The sequence below is a fragment of the Macrotis lagotis genome, unplaced genomic scaffold (genome assembly GCF_037893015.1).
Source record: "Macrotis lagotis isolate mMagLag1 unplaced genomic scaffold, bilby.v1.9.chrom.fasta BILBYCTG106, whole genome shotgun sequence".
Classification (NCBI taxonomy): Eukaryota; Metazoa; Chordata; class Mammalia; order Peramelemorphia; family Peramelidae; genus Macrotis; species Macrotis lagotis.
In genome coordinates, this window is record NW_027422013.1 from 1 (window position 1) to 27,425 (window position 27,425).

The 27,425-nt window shown below is 44.1% G+C and overlaps 1 protein-coding gene across 1 annotated transcript; it reads left to right on the top strand.

The window, feature by feature from the left end:
* Window positions 1–1,470: 1,470 nt before the first annotated feature.
* LOC141504096 (uncharacterized) lies at window positions 1,471–14,595 on the top strand. Its single transcript, XM_074208928.1, has 6 exons — window positions 1,471–1,556; window positions 2,735–2,868; window positions 3,520–3,635; window positions 6,693–6,819; window positions 7,656–7,751; window positions 12,860–14,595. The coding sequence occupies exons 3-6, from the start codon at window positions 3,546–3,548 to the stop codon at window positions 14,458–14,460; spliced, it is 1,914 nt and encodes a 637-aa protein (XP_074065029.1). The 5' UTR covers window positions 1,471–1,556; window positions 2,735–2,868; window positions 3,520–3,545; the 3' UTR covers window positions 14,461–14,595.
* Window positions 14,596–27,425: the final 12,830 nt, after the last annotated feature.

Here is a 27,425-nt window from a genome sequence, read left to right on the forward strand (position 1 = left end):
TTAAGTGGCTTGCCCAAGGCCACACAGCTAGGTAATTAGTAAGTGTCTGAGATCGGATTTGAACCCAGGTACTCCTGACTCCAGGCTGGTGCTCTATCCACAGCACCACCTAGCCACCCCTTTGAGAAGTTTTTAAAAATAATTTGTTCTCCCCAGCACCTTACTTCGCTCATCCCTGGATGAACAAAGTACAAAAGACAAATACCTCAATGGATATCTACTCTGACCATTCTCGTGTTATCCAAATCTGAAAATGGGTGTTTCTAGATTTTGAGTTCTTTATCTCTCTCTTTCCACAGGCGAGAGGCCATGTCATCTTCATTTTTTGTTCTTTGGAATTCTTTCAAAATTGATTTTCTCTTATTCATTGAGTTCATTCAGGTCTCCTCAGGCTCCTCTAAAGTTGCTCCTTTCATCCTTTCTTATGACACCGTAGTATGTTGCTAAATCCACATGCCATAAGTGGTTTAGTGCTTCTCCACTAGAAGCACCTCTGGCCTGCGCCCCATTTTGGGCTGCTGTGGAAAATGCAACTATAAATATTTTTGTATACAGATTCCCACTTCTTCTATTTGTGCCACAGGTCCAGTACTGATACAGCTGGGCCAAAGAGCAGGTGCAGTGTGGCGGCTTTCTGGAAATGGCTCTAAATTGCTTTGTAGCGGGTGGAGCATCTGCCCAGGAGGCAGGAGGACCCGAGTTCAAATCTGGATTCAGGCACTTCATAATGACTGAGCTGTGTGACCTTGAGCAAGTCACTTAACCTCGTTGCCTTGCAAAAAATAAAAAAAATAGGGCTGCTAGGGGTCGGGACGACCCAAGTTCAAATCCGATCTCAGACCCTTAATAATGAGCTAGCTGTGTGACCTTGGAGAGGTCACTTAACCCCTACGACGGTGAGCTCCTGGAGGGCCACGGTAGGCCCAGGGTAAAATTTGTAACTTCTGGGTGAAATCTACTTTGATTTTTAAAAAAGGAAGAGGAGGGGCGGCTAGCCCTGGAGTCCGGAGGACCTGAGTTCAAATCCGGCCTCAGCCCCGGCCGTGTGGCCTTGGGCAGGGCACTTAACCCTCTGCCTGGCCAGAACCCCACTTGGCCCGGATTCCGGACTCCGAGGCCGGGCGCGGCGGAGCGAGGAGGGTCCCGAAGCCGGCGGGGAGGCGGGGAGGTGGGGTCCGGCTTCCCCTTCGCAAGGCGGGCTGGGAAGTTGAGGCCCCGCCCTTAGACGCCTGGACTCCGATTCCCAGAATGCTTCGGGAGAGCCCTCGCCCTTTGGGCCTCGCGGTGGCGGATGGTTGCGGAGCCCGGTGCATTGTGGGAAGCCATCCTGGGGGCTCGCTGCGGTCGCCGCTCGGGAGAGGAAGGGGCTGGGGGAGGGGAGGGGAGGAGCGCGGCCGCGGCTCCAGCCCCTCCGGGCGGGGCGAGGAGAGTGTGGTGCGCACGCGCAGCCTCCAGCCCCGGCTCTTGCCCCCCCCCCCGCGTCCCGTGAGTACGCATGCGCCCAGCCATCGCGGCCTCAGGACCGCGCAGTTTCTAGTGAACTCGGGCCCTGACCGGTGAGTGCGGGGCGCGTGTGCGCGCGTGCGCGTGCGCGTGGCAGCGTGCGCGCGCGCCACGGGGGGTCCGGGCGTGCGTGGGGAGGGGCGGGACAGATGGGGAAACTGAGGCTGCCAGATGGGGGGGGCTGTGTGCCCGCCCGCGTGGGCAGAGGCCCGAGGCAGGAGCCCCCCGGAATGCGGCGGCTGCCCGCGGGGGGCCGCACTCTGGGGGGGCGGCGGCGTCGTCCGGCCGCCACACTGCGCAGGCGCCAGTCTGTCACCCCCCCCCCCCCGTCCGGCCCCCCAAAAAGAACGCCGCATGGGGGGGGCTGGCAGCTGCGCCGGGGCGGCAGCCGCCCGGGCCTCAGAGGCGCAGGCCGGGCACGGGGCGGGCACGAGGCGGGCACGGGGCGGGGAAGGGCGAGAGGCGGCCCGCATGGCTCCCCGAGGGCTGTGTGCGGATTCATGTGTGTAGAGAGCGTGTGTCCACACATGTGTGTCTTACATGTGAGTGTGTGGGATTACATGCTTTAACATATACACTACGTGCTTTACGACGCATAATGTGTAACGTATACTGTAATGGAGATGAAATTATAGACTCAATCTATAATTATAACACGCACAACTGTCATTTAATGTACAATGAGATATGAAGTTGCATGCTTTGTGTAATATATGATAATATATAACCTTGTGTACTTTACTATATAACATAGAAAATTAGGTGCTCTATATAATATGTAAATTTGTGATATTGAGTTACATACTCTACATATAACATGATTATAATATATGGGATTATGTGCTTTATATAAGAAATACATAAAATTATAGACTATATAATATATAATATATAAAATTATATACTTTATAACATAATAATATATAATATATGTTTACTTATATATAATTATATCCATATGTATAGCTTTGAGTCAGCCTGGGGGGGGGCTTGTCCAGGAAGGGCAGCAGACGCAGAGCAGAGTGGAAAAAGTCAGGGAGGAGACCCGAGGGAACACACAGGGAAGTCGAGGCAGGGTGACCTTGGATAAAATAGGATCTTCCGAGTAGGTATTCCATCACATCTGATTCTTTGCAACACTCCCCCTGCCCCAGACTCGGCCACGGGATTTCCCAGCAAAGGTAAGGGAGCAGTCGCCATTTCCTTCTCCAGTATGTCTCCATTTTTACAGATGGGGAACTGAGGCAAACGGAGGTTAAGTGACTTGCCCAGGATCATGCGGGTAGTGACTGAGGCTGGATTTGAATTAAGATTTTCCTGACTCCGTGCCAGAGCTCATCAACTGCTATCTAGCTGCGCCTTCGGGTAAGAAGGGTTCAATCTGGGCATTGTGATTGTGGGGCATCCCTAGTGTGGGCCGGAAAGGATTGACCTGCGCCTACAGTTTCCTGGCTTTGTCGGGAGAGTGTGGGAGCTCGGGAACAGGACTGGAGAAAGAGGAGTGGTTGTACATTAGGGTCTAAGGGCTCGAGGGTACGGGGTGACAAGGTGCCTTCTGTAAAGGAGTTATAGGGAAAGGTTGAGGCACAACTGGGTGACACAGTAGATCGAGCACTGGGCCTGAACTCTGCAAGACCTGAATTCAAATCCAGACTCGGACACCTAGTAGCTGTGTGACCCTGGGCAAGTTACTTCATCTTGTTGACCTGAGTTTCTTCTGTAAAATGAGCCGGAGAAGAAAATGGCAAAACCACTCCAAGGACATCCCAAATCGGGTCACTCACTGGAAGGACTGAACAGCAGCAGGACTGGCCTGAGCAGTCTTAAAACTTTTTTTTGATGTTTGGTTGGTGTTTTTTGGTTAAGTGACTTGCTCAAGGCCACAGAGCTAGGTATTATTAAGTGTCTGAAGCTAGATTTGAACTCAGGTCCTCCTAACTCCAGGGCCAGTGCTCTAGCTTCACCTAGCTGCCCCCTCAAGACTTCTTGCTGTTGACATGGTCAAACATCTTCCAGGCCCAGCCCTTCTCCCTGACAACGCCATGGCAGCGGGGGTAGCAGTGGCAGCGGCAACCATGGAGGAGGAAGAAGAGGAGGAGAGGACCCCTGGGCTGCTGAAGGCCAGCTTGCAGGTGAGCATTATTACAGCCCCTCTTCTGCCTCCTGATGGGGATGCATGTCTTTCCTTTACCTTAAACCATTAAGAGCTGGAACCCCAGAATTCTGCTACAAGAGCCTCCGGCTCTCTGTGTGCAGAACATGAGGGCCCAACATCCCAGGATGCCCGTGAGCATGTTTCAGAAGGAAGATGCATCCCAAAGGACAGGTGACCCCAAAGCCCCTTCCAGTTCAGCAGAGGTGACCAAGGCAGTCAAGGAAAGGGCACTGAAGACTAGAAAGGTGGCGGGAGCTGCTGTCAGAGAATTCAGATTGTGATTAGGGGAGGCAGGTGCGCTCAGACCAGAGAGTTGTGGCAGGGAAGTGGAAAAGATGCAGGCCCACAGATGGACAGGTTCTTCTGGGGACAGCCGCTCCAGGGTCAGCCCTGGTATATCAGGGAGGCCGTGGAGGAAGGCGGCCATCCTGAGCAGGGTTCCAGGGAAGGAATGGGACAGTTCCAATGAAGAGAATCCTCAGGGAAATATGGAGGCTCATCTGATTGGAGGTTTCGCCAAAAGAAATCACATCAGCTCCCAAGGGAGCCTGACCTCATCCTACAGAAAGGAAGAGCCAGCCTAGACAACACTGTTGCCCAGACTGGAACTGGCCATTTTCTGGCCTTTCTGAAGGCTCAGTCTCCAAACCAAACATGTCTAGTTGGGACAACTAGTGCAAAGGGGACATGGCCTGACCACAGGACTGAGAGAGGCCTGGATGGGTCTGGGAAGCTGCCCTCGCCCTTCCTGGCCCTGTGATGTCAGGACACACAACACACTTGTTACTAGTGTCTCTGGGAGGCTGTATAACCAGGAGTCAGGGAGTATCGGTCTCTGAGGAGTGAAAATGGAGGGGGAACCAAAGGTCTGGAGGGAAATGATCCATAGAAGGAGTGTTAAAAACTGTAGGGGCCTGGGAAAGGAGCCTGTCCAAGCTGAAGGGCGCTAGGAGAAGAGAAGGTGGGTTCTGGGGTCACGGCTGAGGAGAGCCCCCCCCCCCCACACACACACACATACACACACACACGCCAGCCGGCCTTCAGTGCCCTCATGACCCAGATCCCTCTTGCTCTGGGTCTTCTTTCCCCGGGTGTGAGAGCGGCTAGAGACAGTGCCAGTCATTGCTCACTGGAACCCATTGCCGGTCTCCTGATGGGAGCTCCACCTTGTGGTTCAGACAGATATCCTATACATGGGATAGCTAGTGGGGAGGGGGAAGGGAGAAGGAGAGCCATCTTCCCAAGACAAGCCCACTGCGCAGGACTTCACTGACCATAGCACGACCATCCAGGTAGGACAAGACAGATGCCTCCAGTCATGGGGGTGGCTAAGTTGAATGTGCTGTCTTGGGGTGCCCTGTTCTTCTGGGGCACAGTGCAGGTAATACTGGTTCACTTCACACAACACAGACAAGTGCAGGCCAGGGAACGAGCACAGGCCCTGTCAGGACCAGTGAGCTGCTCCAGCCACTTGTTCTCACTGTTTCTCAGGCCAGAGTCCACCTGTGAAAAGGCTCTCTAGCCTCTGGACTCTTTCATTTATTTATTTATTTTTTAGATTTTTCAAGGCAATGGGGTTAAGTGACTTGCCCAAGGTCCACACAGCTAGGTAATTATTAAGTGTCTGAAGCTGGATTTGAACCCAGGTACTCCTGACTCCAGGGCCGGTGCTCTGTTCACTGCGCCACCTAGCCGCCCCGCCTCTGAACTCTTAAACTCATGACACACCTCCTGTGTGGCATCAGTGCACAGTTGTCTGGCCTTACCCCCACCACGTGCTCTTAGATCCAGGGACTCTGGCATCCTTGGCCACCCACAGATAAGACCCTCCCTCTCTGGTCAATCACCATTCCTTCACTGCTTTCCCTCCTCTGCTCCAGTGACTGACCTTTAAGCCCCACCTCATCTGTCTCCTCCCAAAGCCTTCCCCAGGCCTTGCCCCTTGTGTCCTGTTGGTCCTGTCTGTGGCCTTTTTGTCCATATTGGTTATTTTCTCCCTGAGGGGAGGGACCATCCGAGCTCTCATCATAGACCCTGCACTTGTGGCTTCCAGGATGTCCTCTGCCCCATCTCCTGTTAACCTAACACGAGTGCAGAGTTGATCCTAGATCCACATTGTACCCAGGGAGAGGTGACTGGGCAGGTTCTTGGGGCTGGGGGTAGGGACAGGGCCTTTTGTGGGAGGCGAACCCCAGTGTTGGTCATGGAGATAGAGAGTGCAATGCCACAGCTCAGGAGAGCTGTTGTTCTTGCTGGGTGTTTAGTTGTAAGATGCTGTTTATTCCTTTTGGGTGATGCACTGCTGTGGATTTGTGGGGATTTCCTTGGGCATTTCCTAAGACTAGTGAGCCTGGTGCAAAGCAAGGCATGCCACAAGAAGCAGTCATAAGTAAATTTTGATGGGAAATAGTCCTGGCCCTCTGGTAAGAGAACCTCTCCTTCGCTTTTTTTTTTTAATATTTTATATTATTTTTCCATTTACATGTTATGGAAGTTTTTCAACATGCATCCACATATATGTGCATATTTTTAAGTTATATGATTTTCTTTCTCCCTTCCCATCCCCCTCCCATCAGTGGCAGACAGTCAGGTGAATATTGTTCACACACATTTGTGTTAAACATGTTTAAAGTTTAGTCATTTTTGGTATGAGGAATTAGGATTAAAGGAAAAGAAAAAACCATGAGTTGGAAAAGAAAGACATAAATGTTTAAAAAGTAAATGGTGTGTTCATTCAGTTTCTGTAAGGTTTTTTGGTTTTGTTTTATTTCATTTTTCCTCCTCAGGATGTGGATAGCATTGTCCATAGCCAGTCTAATATCCTTGTCCCAGCTCTCTGGACTGTGCAGAGTTGCTGCTTCCATCTAGATTGATCATCTCACAGTGTTGTTGCTGATGTGGACAGTGTTCTCAGTTCTGCTCCCTTTCCTCAGCATCACATTCCCTGACTCGTTCCATGCTTCTCTTAGAGTCGACCATTTATGAACTCTCCCTTTCTTACCCCCAAGTCCATGTGACCATCTGTTTGATGCAGGAATCGGTGACCTTTCAGGATGTTGCTGTGCGCTTCAGCTGGGAGGAGTGGAGGCTTCTGAAACCCACCCAGAGGGCCCTGTATGGGACTGTGATGCTGGAGACCTTGGAGCACCTCGTCTCCCTGGGTGAGTGGAGCTGGCCCTGCAGACAAGCCCCTGTATACCCCCCCACCCCGACTCTGGACATGTCTAGGGTTCCCCCTCCTGGCTCAGGCTCTGGCCATTGAATTTTGACTTGGGTGGCCATCTTCAAGGCCACTAAGCACCAGAGGAAATTCAACATCCCTTTTGGCCAATGGAAAGAATGTTCCTTTGTCCTGTTTTCAGGTCAAAGACCTCTTGCATAGGTGAGAATCTGTCAGTTTAACAGACTCCATCCTGCTCCCTTGGCGCTTTGGCCACAGGTTGTGTTTCCCCTCCTCTAGTGTCTCGTAGCACCATGGGTGTGCTCAGTCACTCATGTGACCGCCCTGGCCAGCCCCAGGGTTCCACTGCTTCCCATCCCAGGTCCTCTTCTTCAGGGGCTCGGCCGACTTTGGGCTCCCTTTAGGCACACTTTCATCCACCCCAGTTGCTCCGAGAAGTTTCTAATCCCAATTCTGTGTTTCTCCTTCCCGAGCATCCTTAGCTCAGCTACCATCTCCTTCTATTGACCTTTCCTTATATTTATAGGTTTTAGCTCCTCCTATCTTATTTTTGAGAGAGCAGAGGGTCATAGACTGGCCCAATGATTATCCTCTAGTTGAGTGAGCTAGCTGAAAACCTGGTTTGTGCTCCTTCTTACCTTGCTCAGTTCCGTGACTCCCACTCCTTTGAAATGCAGTACAGAATATGCCTCAGAAGTCTTTTTCACCCCACCCCACTCCCAGTACTTTCTAAGCTGCCTTCTGCCATGAGGAGATCTGACTTCTCAATGGTTTCCAATCCCCAGCACTTAGACATTTCTCTCTATATATGAGCAGGGCTGCCTGTTTTCAAACTGGATGCCATCTCCCTGTTGGAGCGAGGCGAAGCACTGCGGATGCCCCAGAAAGAAGCACCCAAGTGGCACCATCCAGGTGAGTGGGCAGTGAGCAGGCCAGAAGCCTGCCAGCAGCCTCCCCTCCCGGGCTCCTTGGGCGACTGGCAGCAGCTGTGGCTTTCACTGAAGCCAAGCATTTTCCTATGTCTTCTGAGTTCTCATAGCTAGCTCTGTCTAGCAAAGAAAGAATGTTCTCAAATGTTCGATTTTATTTTTAGCAATTTCTAAAATTTAAAACTATCAATAAATGTGCACACAAACAGATAACATAGTTTGTATAAATACACAAATGTGCACAGATAAAGTAAAAGCCAGCATCAAAATAACTCAAATTTCTTTAGTGGCTGCTCTTGCTGGTACTGTGCTAAGCACTACATCAGTCTTTTCTCAGAGATCTCATCCTCCACAGCCTGGAAGACCAGTGCTCCCTTTAGCCTCATTTTCACCAATGAGAAAACCGAGGTTAACAGGGTCAGTGACTTATTGAGGGTCACATGCCATTTATCTTAAAGTGTAGTAGATTTACTTGAACACCGTAGTCAGACAGAGGTCCTGTTTGTATCCTAGTCTGATTCTGGACTGGTCTGTGTTTTTTTAGATTTTTGAGGTTGATATATTTACTGCCTTTCATGGTCTTTATGTGCCCTTCTGCTTCCCCCCATTCTGTATCACCTCCAATAAATTTTCTCATATTTATTATTCTCACTTGTATTTTTCTTATATCAGCTAAATACATTAAGACCATGGATTACTTTAAAAGTTTTTAAAATTACAAATAATATCAGTAATCCCTTTGCAGAGGGATATCTTTGTCCCCCTTGTCAGCCACATCAGTAAAATATGATTGGTGGCACCATCCATCCCACCTATTTACTGGTAGCATCCCTTCATTCAAAGGTAGAAACAGTTTTTGTAATTTTATTGTAGTTTACTGAATCACTTTCCCAAAAAATGGTACAATTTCTTGGCCCTAGCAATTTGTAATATTTGACTTTTTTCCGTAGTACCACCTCACTAACATTTTAAACCATAATTTTATTTACTATTATGAATTTGCATATACATAATTCAACATAAACTTTTGCAATTTTGAATTTTTAAAATTTGATTTATCTAATTGTTCCTTTCGTTTGAATCTTTACAATTGGAAACCTAGAATAGTTTCTTGTGACTGAAGCCATGTTGTGATCCTCCTTCAAATAATTCATATTGATAATCTTTTTTTGAAAAGAAGGGAACTTGATCTTCTAAGTTTTAATGCATGACCTTTCATATTCAAGGTGTGTGCCCCTTTTAAGTTTACTGTATTACATAGTATGCGATATAATTACTGAGTAGATTTTATCAGGTATGATATTCTTTCTTGTATAATCAATATTTTCCAGTTTATTGAATGCTGCGTTTTTAATTTTATTATTTTTAACTCTTTCTACTGAGGACCTTTCCTGATAGTTCACTGAAAAGAGACCATTCACCATGAATTCCTTCTCCCCTTGGCTGAATCTCAAGACCCCTTAACAGCATCCCCATTTCTCTCCTCCTTTACTGTAGTTTTTAATGAGCAGACCACTCTTCTTCTCAAGGCAATCCTTCTATATTTGTCTTTGCTCCTCATGCCCTCCTATCTTCTCCAGATTTCCCCTCCAGTCATCCCCTTTTTTCCATCTCTACCTATTTTCCCTACAGTCTACAAAAAAGAGCCAATTCTCCCCTATCGTTAAAAAAAATCATTACAAGGGGCAGCTTGATAGCACAGTAGATAGAGCCCTGGTCCTGGAGTCAGGAGGACCAGAGTTCAAATTCGGCCCCAGACACTTAATAATTACCTAGCTGTGTGGCCTTGGGCAAGTCACTTAACCTTGCAAAAACCTAAAAAAAAATCATTCTGAGACTCTGTTACCCCTCAAAGTGATGCTTTGTACCTCTTCTCTTTCACAGCCAAACTCCTTGAAAAAACTCTTTACACTCCATGTTTCCAATTCCTCCCTTCTTACTTGCCTTTCAACTCTGAAATCTGATTTCTGACTTTGTTACTCAACTTAAACTGCTGCCATCACTGATGACCTCTGATTTTTACCCTTTTTGTTTTCTTCAGCATTTGTTACTGTAAATGTACATCCCCTACTATTCTGTGTGATGCAATTCTCTTGCTTCTTTCCTCTCCACAGTATCCCTCCTCAGTCCTTTACCCATATCTTTGTGTCCTCAGTGGTAAGTGTCCATCATAGTCTCCTGGTAGGCCCCTCTCCCTTCTCTATTTTTTAAAAAGTTCTTATTACTTGACCTCATCAACTATCATGACTTTAATTATCTATCTCTACATTTCCTATCCTTCGAGGGCCCCTAGATATCTCAAATTCAACCAGTCTCAAACAGAAGTCTTTCTCTTTCCATAAAACACTTCTCTCTGAACTTCTGTCATGGACCTTACCATTCTTATGATCATCCAGTTTTACAACCTCTGTTTTATCAACTCTTTTCTCCATCACTGCATATAGGTAATCACTTGTCAAAACTTGACCTTTCTGCCTTCCCAACATCATTTGCTTCTACCCTCTTTTCAGGTACCCTCATCCTAGTTCAATCCTTCATCACCTGGGCCATGGCAAGAGCTTCTTCAGTGGTTTCCCTGCCTTGTTTCTCTCCCCTTCCAGTTTATCCTTCACACAGCTGATATCTCCCATGGAGGTATCAGACAAGCAGTCACCCAGCCCATAGGGAAGGCTCTCCAGAAGAGATGTGAATATTTCCTGAAGCAGCCCATTCTGCTTTCAGAAAGTTCTGATTGTTAGGATGTTTTTCTTTACATCACGCTAAACTTAGCCCTGCAATTTCTCCATATTTTCTACATCTACCTTCCACACAAAAAAAGCCTTCTCTTCATCAGTCCGAATCCCAATTCCTTCTTCCAGTTCTAGGATGAGACTATACTGGGATATTCACCATACTTGCTGACTGCCCTTCTTTGAATGTTTCAGCTCAGCAATATTCTGCTATTAATGTGGCAACCTAAAGTGAACATCATTCCATAGATGAGTTTGTCCAGAGTAGAACCATCACTTTTCACAGTGTGCTCTTTGGTTCCCTCTAGGGGAAGAGAATAAGTTTTCATATAGCAACACTGCACAATTAGTTGCTATAATGCAACCTAACAAAGATCACATCAGCCTTGGTTGCATACAAACTTGTTTGCTCTTTGTTGATTCATTATTTACTTAAACCCCAAATATTTTTGAGATGAACTGTTTTCTAGGTTCTGCCTCCTCCCCCTATTTTATATTCATGGAATTGTTTTTAAGCTCAAATGTAGGACTTTTTAATCTTGATTCACATTGTTCTTATTTTTTGATCATTTTTAAAGCCTATTGAAATTTTGTTCAATCCTAACCATCCTTTATGTTAGCTCTTTGTCATTGGCCAATCTGATTAACTTGCTATGCACATATGCCTTTTTCAGTTTTGATTCAAAACAGGGTTTAAAAATGTAGATTACCTATTTCATTTTATTATAATACCTTGTGTTTTTTGTTTCTTGTTTGACAGAAAACCTTGTGCAAATCAAATTGTTATTTGAAATTTTTTGCCTTTCTCTTTTTTTTGGCTTTAAGAATTATTACTTGTTTAAATGTTTTTTTCTTTTTCTCATGATTTTTCCCCTTTAGTTCTTATTCTTCTTTCCCCACATGATTAATATGAAAATATGTGAAACATGAATGTCCATGTATAACCTATATCAGATTATTTATTGTCATGGGATGGGGTATGCAAGAAAGGAAAGCAGAAAAATGTGGAACTCAAGAACTTACAGGGGCAGCTGAATGGCACAGTTAGAAAGAGCACCAGCCCTGGAGTCAGGAGGACTTGAATTCAGTCTGGCCTCACACTTACCTAACTGTGTGACCTTGGACAAGGCACTTAATTCCATTGCCTTGCAAAAAATAAAAAAACTTAACAAAAAGATGAATGCTGAAAACTGTCTTTGTATGTAATTAAAAAATAAAATAAAATAACATTTGAAAAATAAAATATAGTGCTCAGCTTCCAAAAAAAGAATTATGTTTTTATATGATTAAAAGTTAAAAATATCACATCATGAAATTTTCCTGAAAACAAGATATTTTTATTCCTCACAATAGTGGGAAAGCTTAGTCATTCTTAAATTGTTTTTAATTGCTTGTTCTTTGAGATGTCACTTTTAAACACAGAGAAGCCAAATTGTCTTCCATTTGAGTAATTTTTTTTAATTAATTTCCTTGTTTTTACAATTATATGTAAAAATACTTTACAGTATACATTTTTGTTTGCTTCCCCTACCTAAGATAGCAAGTAATCTGATGTAGGTTCTACATGCAAAATCCTGTTACACATATTTCCATAATAGTCATGTTGTAAAAGGAGAATCAGAACAAAAGGGGAAAACCACAAGAGAGAAAAAACAAAAAATAAATTTTAAAAAATAAAAATAGTATACTCTGATCTGTATTCAGATTCCATAGTTAATTCTCTGAATGTGGCTGACATTTTCTATTACAAGTCTTTTAGAATTGCCTTTGAGAAGAGTTAAGTCTATCATAGTAGATCTGTTGCTGATACTGTATACAATGTTCTCCTGGTTCTGCTCACTTTACTCAACAAAATCTCCATGCTCATCATTTCTTATAGACTAGTAATACTCCATGACATTCATATACCACAATTTGTTCAGCCTTTCCCCAATTGATGGACATCCCCTCAATTTCCAATTCTGCCAACCCAAAAAGAGCTGCTAGGAATATTTTCTACATGTGGGCTTTTCCCCTTGAGTAATGTTTTGAAGTGGTTTCTCCCCCTTCTTTTGTGGTTTTACCCAATTCTACCTTCAGAAGATAACATACAACCAATTAACAGCAATTGTTTTAAGTCACCTTTCAACGATCTTTCAGTTCCCTGGAGTTTAAGTAATTTAGTCTTAGGCAGCTGGTTATTCTCTTACTACATCCTCAACTCTCTTTGGCTTCAATTTTTCCTAAAAATAGTGTTTGTTACACATAGTTATACATAGGCTGAACATCTTTTGATCTTATTGGAAAAACTTGAACCTACTCTGAAGCAGTTTCCTTTTTTCTAAAGCAGAAACAGTGACATTTCTAAAACAATTTCTTTCAGATACCCTTATTCAGGAGACACATTGTGAAACCAAGGACTCAAGTCTGATATCAGACATTTGGATGAGAACCTCATCCAACAAAATTCTGCCAAAAGATAATTCCTGGTATCCTATTCTAAGAGAAGCTCATTTCAACTTAGAAAGATACAAGGACAACCAAGAGAAATGGTCCAGACAAGTAACAGACACTCTTAAAACACTTTTTAATGGAGTAAATGTACCTCTCTGTAATACATTTTGGAGAAGTTTGCATCTGGACTCGTTCTTTGTTCCATTCTGCAAAGGTGCTCCAAAAAAAAGTTTTCCTAAATCTCCAGCACTTGGAAAGAACTTCTGGGATTTTTTAAGCCAAATTACATCTAATGCATTATCCTTAGAAAAGTATCTTTTTACATTTGATAAATACAAGAAGCCTTTTAGTTACCACTCAAACTTAATTAAATTGCATCAAATACATATGAGAGAAAAGCTCCATGAACACGGTGAATGTAGAAAAGCCTTTGAAGAAAAAACAGATTTTACTGGACATCAGAGAAGTACAGTTGGAGAGAAACATTATAAATGTGATGAATGTGGAAAAGGTTTTAATCACAGGGGAAGCTTGACTAAACATACTAGAATTCATACTGGAGAGAAACCTTTTGAATGTAGTGATTGTGGGAAAGCCTTCAGTGAGAGAGGAAAACTCAAAAGCCATCAGAGAACTCATACTGGAGTGAAGCCCTTTGAGTGTAATGAGTGTGGGAAAGCTTTTAGTGTTAGAGGAAACCTAAATGCACATTATCGAACTCATGCAAGAGTGAAACCTTTTGAATGTAGTGTATGTGGGAAAGGCTTCACTGAGAGTAGATTACTCAAAAGTCACCAGATAACTCATACTGGAGTAAAGCCATTTGAGTGTAATGAATGCGGAAAAGCCTTCAATCAGAAAGGAAACCTTATGAGCCACCAGAGAACTCATACTGGAATGAAACCCTTTCAGTGCAATAAATGTGGGAAAACCTTCAACCAGAAGCGTTTCCTTAAAAGTCATCAGAAAATTCATACTGAAGAAAAGCCTTTTGAATGTAATGAATGTGGGAAAGCCTTTAGCCAGAAAGGTTATCTTAAAAATCATAAAAAAATTCACAGTGGAGAAAAACCATTTGAATGTAATGAATGTGGGAAAGCCTTCCGTCGGAAAGGATATCTTATTACTCATCAGAGAACTCATACTGGAGTGAAAGCTGTTGAGTGTAATCAATGTGGGAAATCCTTTAGCCAGAAGGGTTACCTTAAAAGTCATCAGAGAATTCATGCTGGAGTAAAACCCTTTGAATGTAATGAATGTGGGAAAGCCTTCAGTCAGAAGAGTTACCTGAAAAGTCATCATAGAATTCATACTGGAGAGAAACCATTTAAGTGTAATGAATGTGGGAAAACCTTCAGCCATAAGGGTTATCTCAAAAGCCATCAGAAAATACATATTGGAAAGAAATTGTTTGAACAAGGTCAGGGTGAGAAAGCCTTCAACCAGAATCACCTGGATAGCCAGCAGAAAAAAATCAATAATGAAATAGAACCCCTTGCATCTAATGAATGTGGCAAAGCCTTTTGGTGAGGAAAGCCTTATTAGGCATCAGAGAACTTACATAGATGTTAAAACCATCTGAATGTAATGAATTTGAGGAAGTTTTCTGCAGGAAAACCCATCACAGAACTCAGACTGAGTTAAAACTTTTTTCATTGTAAATAAATGTGGAAAAACCTTCAGCCAAAGTATATGCTTTATGATCCATAAGAATACTTATGCTTTAGAGAAACTTTTAATATAATGAATGGGAAAGAGCTTCTGAGAAATTGAGAATCTTATTAAACATCAGAGAATTCATATTGGAGTGTAACGTGTTGAGTGTAATGAATAGCTTTCTCAAGATCAGGTTACATTAGACCAGATGGCCAGGAATTAGGAAATGGAAAAATAAATTGTTAGACATGAATATAATGGGGCATTACTGTACTCTAAGAAATGATGAATATGAAAAATTTAGAGGAGTATGAAAAACATGGTTGCAGAAGGAAATAAACAATTGGGGGGAAATGATGACTCTCAACAGTATAAATGAAAAGAACAACAAAAAAGAAAGAACACTGTAAATACAAGATATAGGTATGGTCCCAGAGAATGAATGGAAAGCCTCTCTTTCACTTGAAAATTAGTAATTATGTGTAATACTGCTTATTCTTTGATACTTCCTTGGTGTTTTGTTGACTACTTTTTGTTACTTTTCCTCCTCTTCATGACATCCTCTTCACTCCAGAATTGCCCACTGGAGGAGAAGCTGGGGAAGGATATATTTGGAAATGAAGGTGGCATAAAAAGAAAATAGACTAATAAATTTATCTTTTAAAAATTATTGAGGGGTGGCTAGGTGGCATAGTGGATAGAGCACCAGCCCTGGAGTCAGGAGTACCTGAGTTCAAATCTGGCCTCAGACACTTAATTACCTGTGTTGTGTGGTCTTGGGCAAGTCACTTAAGCCCATTACCTTGCAAAAAAAACCCAAATTATTGAACAAAAATCAGATTGCACAGGTTTGAAATTAGATCCTTTTCTTGACAGAATTACAAAATGTGTAGATTGGAGAATGTAGCCATAGTTGACCTATGTTTCAGCAATGTAGTTTATAATCCTCATTGGAAAAGGTGTTGGAATCTGGGGTACCCAGTAAGACAGTCCAATGGATTCAGAATGATTGGAATGACATGTCCCTCAGAGTAGTTATTAATGGGTTAATGTCAGACTGTAAACCCTAGTATGGATTGTCTCAAGGCATGTTTGCACCTGAACTATTTTAGCCTCCTAGATCCCATGTTTATAAAATTCTAGAAAGTATAACTGATATATCAAATATTATAGTCTGAATCTAGTAAGATCTTAACTAAAATAACATCAATTTTTTGGTTGCACATTCATAGCAGTAAAAATTATTTGAGCATGCTCCATATATATTTATATGTATATATATATATGTATATATATAATTCACTTATTTAGCAATAAATGATTTATCTAGAAATCATTTACGTATCTGTTTTATGAAACAGTGTAAGTGACACAGTTATACAGCACCAGGTTTGGAGTAAGGAAGATTTCATAAGTTAAAATATGGCCTCAGATATTAGTTCTGTGACTCTGGACAAGTGACACAAGACCCTATTTACCTCCAATCCTCAACTGTAAACTGAACTGAAGAAGGAAATGGCAAATCTCTCCACTATCTCTGCCAAGAAAACCCTAAATGGGATCACAGAAGATGCAAACATGACTAAAATATCTGAACAAGAACTACAATTTTATGAATAATTATGTAAATTATTTTTAAAACCATTTTTTTTAGGTTTTTTTTTTTGGCAAGGCAAATGGGGTTAAGTGGCTTGCCCAAGGCCACAGAGCTAGGTAATTACTAAATGTCAGACTGAATTTGAACTCAGGTACTCCTGACTCCAGGGCTGGTACTCTATCCACTGCACCAAATTCAGTTCACTGAATAGAGGAAGACCATGGTCAGAGCTCTGTATTAGGAAAATCACTGAAAGCTGTTTGGGATGCATTTCAGCAGAGAAAGATAAGGGAGGGAAATCAACTAGAAGGCTTTAAAGAAAGGTAATGAAGGTCTGAACTAGGGAGGTGACTATATGCAAAAAAAAGACAGAAATGAGGTAGAAGTGACAAGATATGGCAACTGATTGGGTGTATGGGATGAGAGAGAAGAACAAGAATGACCCTAAGATTATGAAATTGAATGACAGGAAAGATAGTGCTAGAAAAATAAGTATTGAAAAAATATTATTTTAAGGAAGGGTAATGAGCTATGGAATATAACTAAGACATATTCAGAGAGTTCAGTCGATCTTTGATGTGAGATTGGAGAATAAAAGGGAAATCAGACCTGAATATATAATTTTATAAGTCATCTGTGCTGAGATAATAAACCCATAAAACTAAGTCAACAAATGAGTATAGAGAAGAGTGCCCACGATGCTGTGTTTTTGTTAAGAAAGTACATTTAAGAAAAGTCATGGAGGATAATAATCCTGCCACAGAGACTTGAGAAAGTCATAATCAGAAGAACCCAGATAGAGTTTCACAGTAACTCATAAAGGAGAAATTAAAGCTAGGAAGAGTGGGTGGTCAGTAGTATTGTGCTGCCAAGAGGTCCAGAAGCATGAAGATGTGTAAAAGGCCACCTGTTTTGGCAAATAGATTATTGATAACTTTGAAGAAAGCAGTTTGAAGTCCAGGAAAACAGGGAAGTTACCTGGCTCTAAAGCTGGGAGAGCCCTTAGAGGATGAGTTTGAGGAGAAAGATAGTGTAACTACAACCCAACCATACAATCTATTCATCCTGAGTTACTTCCTCTTTCCCTTGGGAAAATGAAGTATGTGGAATAAGACTTCCCTTCCCTTGGTCCTAAACTCAGAGTCCATTCCCTCAGGGCAACCTCTGGTAAGTGATCAGGGAAGGGGACTGGAGGGTTATTTTAATTTTGCTTGTTACTGCTGGTGGTACCTGCATTGAGTTAGATTATAATGGCCCTAGATTGATCAGCTGTGAAAGGAGTCAGAACAGAAAAGTGTTGAAGGGAATGTGTGTGTGTGTGTGTGTGTGTGTGTGTGTGTAAAACCCTTTGAATGTAATGAATATGGGAAAGCCTTCAGTCAGAAGTTACCTGAAAAGTCATCGTAGGATTCATACTGGAGAGAAACCATTTAAGTGTAATGAATGTGGGAAAACCTTCAGCCATAAGGGTTATTTCAAAAGCCATCAGAAAATACATATTGGAAAGAAATTGGAACAAGGACTGGCTTGGGGTAAGAGTGATTCAACCCATATTTCAACTTTTTGGTTGATCCACCTATTGGGGTCAAGCTAGGACCCTCACTGCCACTGCTTATCAAGATGATACATTCAAATATTATAGTTTACATTTGCAGTTTAAAAAAAATCAAAGTCTACCTGAGTCAGGAGTACCTGGGTTCAAATCCGGTCTTAGATGCTTAATAATTATCTAGCTGTGTGGCCTTGGGCAAGCCACTTAACCCCATTTGCCTTGCAAAAACCTAAAAAAAATAAAATAAAAAAATAAAAGTCTAAGGGCAGGAATTAATCAACAGCAGTTTACAAAACTTGATCCTTTTTTATTTGAGTTTTTTTTTTTGCTAGATTGCACGCTCAATATAGCAGCTAGAAAGTCTAATGCAGTCTTGTGGTGTTTTAAGGTTGCATCATTGCCTAGAAATAGGATATTATAGAACCATTTTGCATTGTATTCTGCTCTGGTCAGACTACATCTATGTTCATTTCCATGCAATACAATTTAAAAAATGTTTCTAGCTAATATAGACCAATAAACCATGTACAGGATCAATTGGATATAATTAACAAAGTATTAAAATATGCTTGATCAGAAAAGTTTCCTGTAGAAGGTGGGATTTTAGCTGAGATGTGAAGGAAGTGGGAGAGGCCAAGAGTCATAGATAAGGATAAAAAAGCTTTCCAAGCATAAGGGACAATCAGTGAAAAAAACTGGAATTAGGAGATAAAAGCATCTTGTTCTAGGAAAAACCAGGAATTCCGTCCCTGGATGCAGGTCATGGGGTATCCTTGTGGTATCAGATGGAAGAAGGTTGGGAAGTTGGGGAGAGATGATTATAGGCTGTGAAGGACTTTGAATGACAAACAAGATTTTCTAGATTTGATCATGGAGATGGTAGCCACTGGAGTTCACTGGGTGGGGGGGGGGGGTGACTTAATCAGACCTGTGCATTTTAGGAAGATCACTTTGGCAACTCAAAAGAGAATTGACTTGAGGCAGGCAGACCCACCAGAAGAAATCCGGGTATGAGGTGAAGAGAGCTGGAACTAGGGTAGGAGCCACATCAGATTAATGAAGAGGATGTAATCAAAGGAGATTAAAGTTAGACAACCCTACCTACCTTCTCTATTCCCAATTCTTGGCCTTTCTATACCACATGATTTATGTGTGTGTGTGTGTGTGTGTGTGTGTGTGTGTGTGTGTGTGTGTTGTAAATGAAAGAAAAAAACTTGCTAGAGTGAGAGAAAATTGTAGATTTTATTCACAAATCCTACAGGACACGAGTACCTCATCTGGCATGAGGCATAAGGTAGCATTTGAATATCATAATTTATAGTCTTCAGAAACTCTTTCCCCTCCCTCTTGGATGTTCACAGGCTCTCAGAGTTTGAGTTACAATCTAAGAGGTCATGACATGTCCCTGATATGATTCTTCCCCCCATCATACGATGCATGATATGTTGATGAACCCCAATCCTCATGGGGGGTGTATGGGTTAATATTCAATTACCTAATTGCGCAAACTCAGTTGCATTAATTAGGTCAAGATCTCTTGGTTACTCTTAATCAGTTGAGAACTTCTAATCTTGGGCTTGCCATCATCTCTGGAATGGGATTAGGAGAATTCTCCTAGTTTTGCAATTGACTTGGCCTAATGTCAGGTTTTGATCAGGTTGAGGCTGAGTCTTTTGTTTTAACTCAGTACCTGCCCACAGGCAACAATCCAGGCAGACCCCAGGCTTTGTAATGTAAATAAACAGTCTCCCTTCACATGCTTCACACCCCCCATGCCTCACATTTGCATTCCTAGCATGCAGCACAGTGCCCATCCACCATAGGCTGTGCTTACTAAATGCTTGTAAAGAAAAAAAGGAGGGGCAGCTAGGTGGCATAGTGGATAAAGCACCAGCCTTGGAGTCAGGAGTACCTGGGTTCAAGTCTGATCTCAGACGCTTAATAATGACCTAGCTGTGTGGCCTTGGGCAAGCCACTTAACCCTGTTTGCCTTGCAAAAAAACCTTAAAAAAAAGAATAAAAGGAATGTGGAAAAGTTTCAGTTACAGAGAGAGCTTCATTAAATGTAAGTGAATTCCCATTCAGGAGAAAATTTTTGAATGCAGTAAATCTGAAAGCACCTTGCTGAGTGGGTTTATGTTACTGATCACCTTGGGCAAAAACTAGGCCAGAGGACTCACATTAGAGTGAGTAGGCAACATCGGGAAAAAAATCCTCAAGCCCAGTGGAAAGCCTGATTGTGTGAAGGAGAATTCCTAATAGAAACTTGTAGATTGTATTGTGTGTAGAAAACCCTTCAGCCTTGAGTGGACTTCACAAAATGATAGACTCTATCATGGAAAAAAAATAAACATAGGTGTGTATTTAGCAATGTCATCCTTGATTTTTCCTTAGACTTCACAAGGAAAGGTGGGGAAGCCACAAAAACCCTTTGGATTGTAAACTCTTTGAGGGTAGGGACTTGTCTTTTCTCTCTTTTTTGTATCCTCCAACATTTACCACAGCAGCTTTCACGTTAACAATGATGATGATGTTCGACCTTTGTTCTCAAAAGAAGACCATGACTTCCAGGAGGTGATGCCATGATGATGCAGAGAAAACTGGACATGGAGTGATGAGATCGTTAAGAGACAAATTTTATGAATCTTTGTTTTGCATTGTAAAGAGAATCTTTACACTTTTTTTTTTGGTGGGGCAGCCAGGGAGCACAGGTCCTGGAAGACCACCCAAAAAGAGACCCCTCCCCAAAAGGTAAAAACTCCAGTGAGGGGCTTGGGTCATTCCCAGGTCACTGCCCCTTCCCATGGACTCTAGGAGAATTTAAGGAGATCAGAGGGAGGGGCTAAGTCCCTTTTGACCTTCCAGTCTCCTGCTGAACCCTAGCCAGCTGGCCTGGCCAATTCAATCAGCCATCCACGTGGTCTTCTCTTTAAATTCTTCTTAACTTTCCTATTGCTTTCTTAATATGTTATCCTTTAATAAATCTCTATTTTCTTTCCAAAACCTGCATTCCCAAGTCTGAATCAATTGTGAGGCAGAATTGAACCCAAAAGACAGATCAGCAGCAATAGTGACAAGCACATGAATTGGATTTGAGTGAGGGGAATGCTGCGCTAAGTTCCCAGCCTCACTTTCTCCTCCAAATCCATCTGGATCCAGGGAACAGATATTCCCCTGGACCCATATCCAGGCGTACTGGATATGGCCCTGGATGCAAGACAGTCAGGGTTAAGTGATTTGACCAGGGTCACACAGCTAGTAAATGTTGTGTCTAAGTCTATATTTAAACTCCTGTTCTGACTCTAAGACCAGTGCTCTATTCACTGTGCTACCTAGCTATGTCAAAAAAAAAAAGTGACGAAAGCTTCATAAGGAATTATCTTCTGTTAAATGCTACAAGTCAGGTTTGTAATGTGTCAGCAGTTTCAATATTGTTTGTGGCTTTGAGAGATAAAGTGATTGTGAGGAATGTAGGGTGTTGGTCTTCACAGGGTGTGGAGGGGAGACTTTAGGGAGTCCATTACAAAGGGGGAATGGCCCAACCAATCACAAGACTGGGAGAGTTTCCCTAATCCCATTCCAGAGATGGCAAAACCAAAACCCGGTTCTCAACCTGTCAAGAGTGACCTAGAGATCTTGACCTAATGCAATTGAGTTTGCCCAATTAGGTAATTGAATATTAACCCATATACCCGCTGTGAGGATTGGGGTTCTTTAGCATATCATGCATTGTATGATGGGGGAGGATCATATTAGTGGCATGTCATGGAATGGGTGGACCTCTTAAATTGTAACTCAAACTCTGAGAGCCTATGAACATCCAAGAGGGAGGGGAAAGAGTTTCTGAAGACTATAAATTACCTGATGTTCAAAGGCTACCTCATACCTCACACCAGGTGAGGTAACTGTATCTTGTAAGATTTGTGAATAAAATCTATAATTTTCTCTCACTCTAGCACGTTTTCCTTTCATTCATTTATACAATTTGGGGGCTCATGTTTAGGATCCACAGAATCCACTTGAGGAAGCCCCAGAAGAGACCAGAGGAAGGAGTGCCCATAGTTTGATTTCAAGCCAGATCCCCATTTATTTTCCGGGGTTCCCTTGGGTAGATCTCTGAATGGACCTGGAACCCTGTCATTGATGGGGAGAGTGATGGAGGATTGTGGAAAGGATCCAGAAAGGTAAGGAACCTTTCAGGGCATAGAAGTCCTTATTCTAGACAATTCCAGAGAAGGGAAATCCCAGGTGGGAGGCTGAGAGTCAAAAAAAGGTGCCTGGGAGGGGAGAAAAAGAGATCCCTCTCTATCAAATACCCAAGAAGAGTCCTTTGGGCAGAAAATTAGCTAGCTGGGACATTGAGGATGCTGTCTGGAGGTACGTTTAAACAAAGAGATGGTAGGATTTGCAGCATGCTGAATAATTAGGCATACTAAATTATTTCTAAGGGGCGGCTAGGTGGCACAGTGGATAAAGCACCTGCCCTGGAGGCAGGAGTACCTGGGTTCAAATCCGGTCTCAGACACTTAATAATTACCTAGCTGTGTGGCCTTGGGCACGCCACTTAACCCCGTTTGCCTTGCAAAAAAAAAAAAAAAAAACCTAAAAAAAATAAATTATTTCTAAGTTAGAAAGAGATAAGATACATAGGTGGGATCCTCTGGCAATATTGCCTCCACCCACCTCCTGATTCTGAGTCTACTCCAAGTTCTCCAACTGCTCCTAGAGAGGAGGAAGCTAACAGTAGAGTCCAAGAGGAAAGAGTAAGTTCAGGAAAAAGGAGAAAAACCCAGTGGGAGGACAGGGAGGGGGAATAGGTTATGTGAATGCCCCTTTAAGGACACCAGTAGTCAGGGCATTCAAAAAGGAGATGAAATCCTTAGTAGAGGATCCAATAGAACTGTCTGACCAACTGGAACAATTCTTAGGGCCCAACCTCTTCACATAGGGAGAATTAATGTCAATCTTAAATGTCCTCTTCACAAGGGAAAGAAAGGGAAATGGAGTGGATGGAATGAGTGTTTTAAATGTGGAAGAGCAGGACACTTTAAAAGAGGATGCCCTGAGTTGGAGAAGGAGGCACAGATCGTGCCCCTCATGACCTTTGAGTAAGAAGATGAGGAAACTCAGGGGCTCTTGTTCCCCAAGCCCAACCAAGAGCTCCTGGGAAATCCGGGGGTTGGGGACTCCAGAGAAATATGTGTGTTTGTTCTATGTCCTGTCTGTGTAAGTGTCTGTGTTGAGTATTTCTGGGTCTGGGGTCACAGCTTGTTTTAAACTGAAGGAACTGGGAGTTGGGCCCAGGAGTTTCAGAAGGTGGGGGAGAAGGAAGTAGGTGTGCAGTGACCCTCACGTGGAAATCAACCTCTCCCTCACCGAGCCAGTGGTAGTTGTGCTGGTGTGGAGAGTTAAAAGAGAAGGGAGGGGGATTCTGTGGTTTGGGGAGAGTTTAGAAGAGAAGAAAGAACCTTTAAGGGAAAGATTGAGAAGTTATCGGAGGGAAGATTTCTTATCCTTATGAGTGTCTGGGAAAAATCCCATGCTTTCTCCTTGGGCTGGGGGGAAGGACTACATAGTGGGTTGACACACTGTGGTCTTGATCCCATCCACCATCTTGTTAAGACTAGAACCCTAGACTGAGTCTACCTAATGGGAGCGGGGATAGGAGAATTTAAGGACTTAAGCCTTAAAATGAAAGAGACCCCTCCACAGGTGGGATATGTGATAGGAAAGAAAAAAATTACACACACACACACACACACACACACACACACACACGTATAAAATCCAGAGATTAGGAGACACGTTTATTGAAAGGAAATCATGTTTAATGAATATCCATTGGCCCTATGGTCTGAGTGATGACTCTCATTGTTTTTAAAGTTTCTGAACTGGAGTTTTGGGAAGCACTCTGAGGGTTTGAAAAGAGGGATATTAGTGTCGTAACGTTCTGACAAAATTTGTACAGAATGAGAGGAATTAAATAACCTAGATTGTTAAATTAGTTGGGGATTATGAACTATTTTAACACTATCGTAACTTTTGCAAGGAGTTAAGTGGTTTGGTGTTGGGGGCGGGGGGAAGAGGCTTGGCGGTCGCTTAGAGGGGGAAACATAATCACCTTATAAGGGAATGTTACAGAACTCGGCCCCTCATTGTTTAAGAGTTCATGGGAGGGAGGACAGGGGGGATAAAAGTGTCTGCTGAGAGGTGGGGGGGAGCGGGAATGTGATCACAGAAGAATAAAGACTCATGACCCACCTCAGGCGCTCTGTCTGGTTCTTCCCCCATCAAAGAGTGGGGGCCGGAGGTACCCCGAAGACTCACCACGCGTTGGACTGGTGAGTAAGAGGACGGACTAGCATTAAGAAGCCGGCGTTGTAAATAAAAACCCGGCAAGTGGTGCCGAAACCCGGGACCTGATTTTGCTAGGGAACGTCTGAATCCGCTGGTCGGATTCTCCAGACAGCCTCGGTCGTTTCTGACCGGGAGGAAGGAGAGGGCGTTTACTCTCAGATATTGCCTGAGGGACATATCCCTATTGTGTTGACTATGCTTTCTTTCTGTCCCCTTTCTCCTTCTGCTCTAATCACGCTCCTTGCCGTGCTGGCCTGTCTGATTGTGCCCTGCTTCCTCCTTCTCTTTTGCCGAACGGGAACTTTCCAGTTCTGCCACCTGTTAGGATTGCAGCCTCGGCTAGTAGACAGCATGGGGGGCCGGAATAGTATTCCCGCCTTTGAGCCGGAGGAAAAAGAGGCCGTTGCAGCGCAGCTTTATAAACTCTGCGCTAAGCATGGCTGTAAATTACCTATCAAGACGTGCTGTGCTTTTGTTGAGAATATCTGGAACATCTGCCCTTGGGTGCAACATAGTGGGATCCAACCAGATAAATGGAAGGTGGTAGGGCAGCAGATGGCCTCCTATAATGACACCTGCCCGGGAAAACTGACCCCCAAGGATTTTACAGTGTATAAGATAGTGGATGCAGCCCTGCATCCCCAGAAGGTGACTTTGGCACGAACAATCAGCACTCAGGTGGGTAGCTCGTTGGCGGGATCGGATTCAGAGGGCTCAGAGGAAGAGGGAAGGCCACCCCCTCCCCTGTATCCGTGGGAGGAACTTAGAAGAAACAATGGGGGAACAAGGGGCCCCCAGGGAGAAGAAAATGCCGCATGCCCCTCCTTACCGAGACAGAATGAAAAGGGGGAGGGCGATGAATGTGGCACACTTAGAGATTCAGGGCCGGAAGTTTCCGAGCGCGGGAAGGGAGGGGTGCAAACAGCCCTCAGGGGTGGCAGGAAGAGGAGCGTGAGTAGGTGGGACCGGGAGGCTGCTGACGAGGAGGGAGAAGTCCGCGCTGATTGGACAGCTGCCGCGCCCCAGGCTTGGCGGCCCAGCCAGGAAACAGAGGCAAAAAATCCCCCGTGTTCCTTGTCCGCCCTTCAGAGATCCCCTCAAGGGCTCCGCCCATCCGGCCTACTTGCCACCAGTGCCTCCATAGCAATAGAGAAAGGGGAGGAGGTGGACTGGGATGACTGGGGCCTCTACCCGGTATTTACGGACCCCCTTACCGGAGCCCGAGACTACCGCCCTGTCCCTTTTAAGATGCTTAAGGAACTTAAGGAGGCCGTGACTAAATACGGCCCAAGCTCCCCTTATGTAAAAAGACTGATGCAAAACCTCTTTGCTACGCACCCTTGGACCCCTGCTGACTTTGACGAAATTGCAGCCGCGTGCCTGGATGCCTCCTTATATTTAGCTTTTAAGGCTCAGGCCCGCAGAGAGGCCTCTAAGCTGGCAAAATCCCGGGGTTATACTCCCCTGGATTTAGCCATTGACCTCCTGTGTGGAACTGGAGCCTATACTGACCCTGCTGTTCAGGCCCAGTATGGCCAGTTTGAGCTAGAGACTGTTAAAGAAACACATGTTGCAGCTTGGGATAAGATTGGAGCCATGAAAGGGGGGAGAGCCACACAGAAGTTGGTTGGGCTGAAGCAGAGAGCAGATCAGACACCCCTCTCATTTGTGAACGAGGTTAAAGAGACCTTGATTAATGACCAACCCTACGGGGTGAGAGGAATTTCTTTCTTTTTCAGGCCTTCTGATCATCGTAGGGATCCTTGGAGGTGCTCCATCTGAAGGAAATCCGACATGGGGAATACTCCGAGTTATTCCCTCTCCCCTTCCGGTAGCACGGAACTCCCCGATCTACCCTCGCCTGCTAGTGACCAATACATCGATGGGGCTCCCTTCTGCCTCGGTGGGGCCCCTCATGTGTGGCCACAGGGGAAGACATCGAGGATCCCATACCATGGAGGGATTGCCAGATGGCGGGAGGATACCCCCTTGAGGGTGAACAAGGACGCTGATTCTGGGAATCACCCTACTTGTTGTCTGTTTCTGCCGCCTAGCTAGGCGACAGAGGGGCTATATGCTTCTTACTCAGAAAGCCTTCATGGCCATGGAGACGGGGGAGGATCCCCAAGTCTGGCTAGCCGCCATGCATGACATGTGACACCTAGGGGTAAGACGAGGTAAACCCCAAGACGGGCAACTTCTCCTGACCCAGCCACCTAAGACGGGCAAGGTCCTGGGTTGAAGGAGATGACCTAAGACAGGGTTCCTCGCCCCCGGTGGATCCCCAAGTCTGGCTAGCCGCCATGCATGACATGTGACACCTAGGGGTAAGACGAGGTAAACCCCAAGACGGGCAACTTCTCCTGACCCAGCCACCTAAGACAGGCCCTGAGGGTGTCGGGCGCCTAGGACGGGCAAGGTCCTGGGTTGAAGGAGATGACCTAAGACAGGGTTCCTCGCCCCCGGCTATCAGAGGCCAGTAGAAATGACACCGCTTAAGGTCACACCAAGTGATAACCTTGTAAAACAGAAAGGGGGAGATGTTGGGGGCGGGGGGAAGAGGCTTGGCGGTCGCTTAGAGGGGGAAACATAATCACCTTATAAGGGAATGTTACAGAACTCGGCCCCTCATTGAGTAAGAGTTCATGGGAGGAAGGACAGAGGGGATAAAAGTGTCTGCTGAGAGGTGGGGGGGAGCGGGAATGTGATCACAGAAGAATAAAGACTCATGACCCACCTCAGGCGCTCTGTCTGGTTCTTCCCCCATCAAAGAGTGGGGGCCGGAGGTACCCCGAAGACTCACCACGCGTTGGACTGGTGAGTAAGAGGACGGACTAGCATTAAGAAGCCGGCGTTGTAAATAAAAACCCGGCAGTTTGGGATTTTAAATTTATTGTAACATCTTTGGATTAAAGAAAAGTGGTATTGCGTTACTAAGAAGAGAAACACCTAGGTTATCAGGGATGTTTACTGATTTGGGGAAAAGCTCTAAGGGTTTTAATGTCAAGTTTAATAATGCTAACAATTGTATTTTTATTTGGGATAGAGTGTCTGGAATATGAATGTTAGAGTCTCTGTATAAGGTACTCTAAAGTTTTTAATCAAACTTAACTGTTGGGAAGTTAGTTGAGTTGTAATTACATTGGGGTTTTAAATGTGTCATGTATGAGATTGGATTCTGAGAATTTGGGTAAAGAGACAAAAGTGTAAAGATCATGGGATATTCATTTTACTCTTGTTCTAAGGGAAATGAGATGTTTGAATAGGAATCTTATGATTAATGTATATTAGCAATGTATGTTTAATTTTAAAGAAGTCAAGAATGTGGACTTC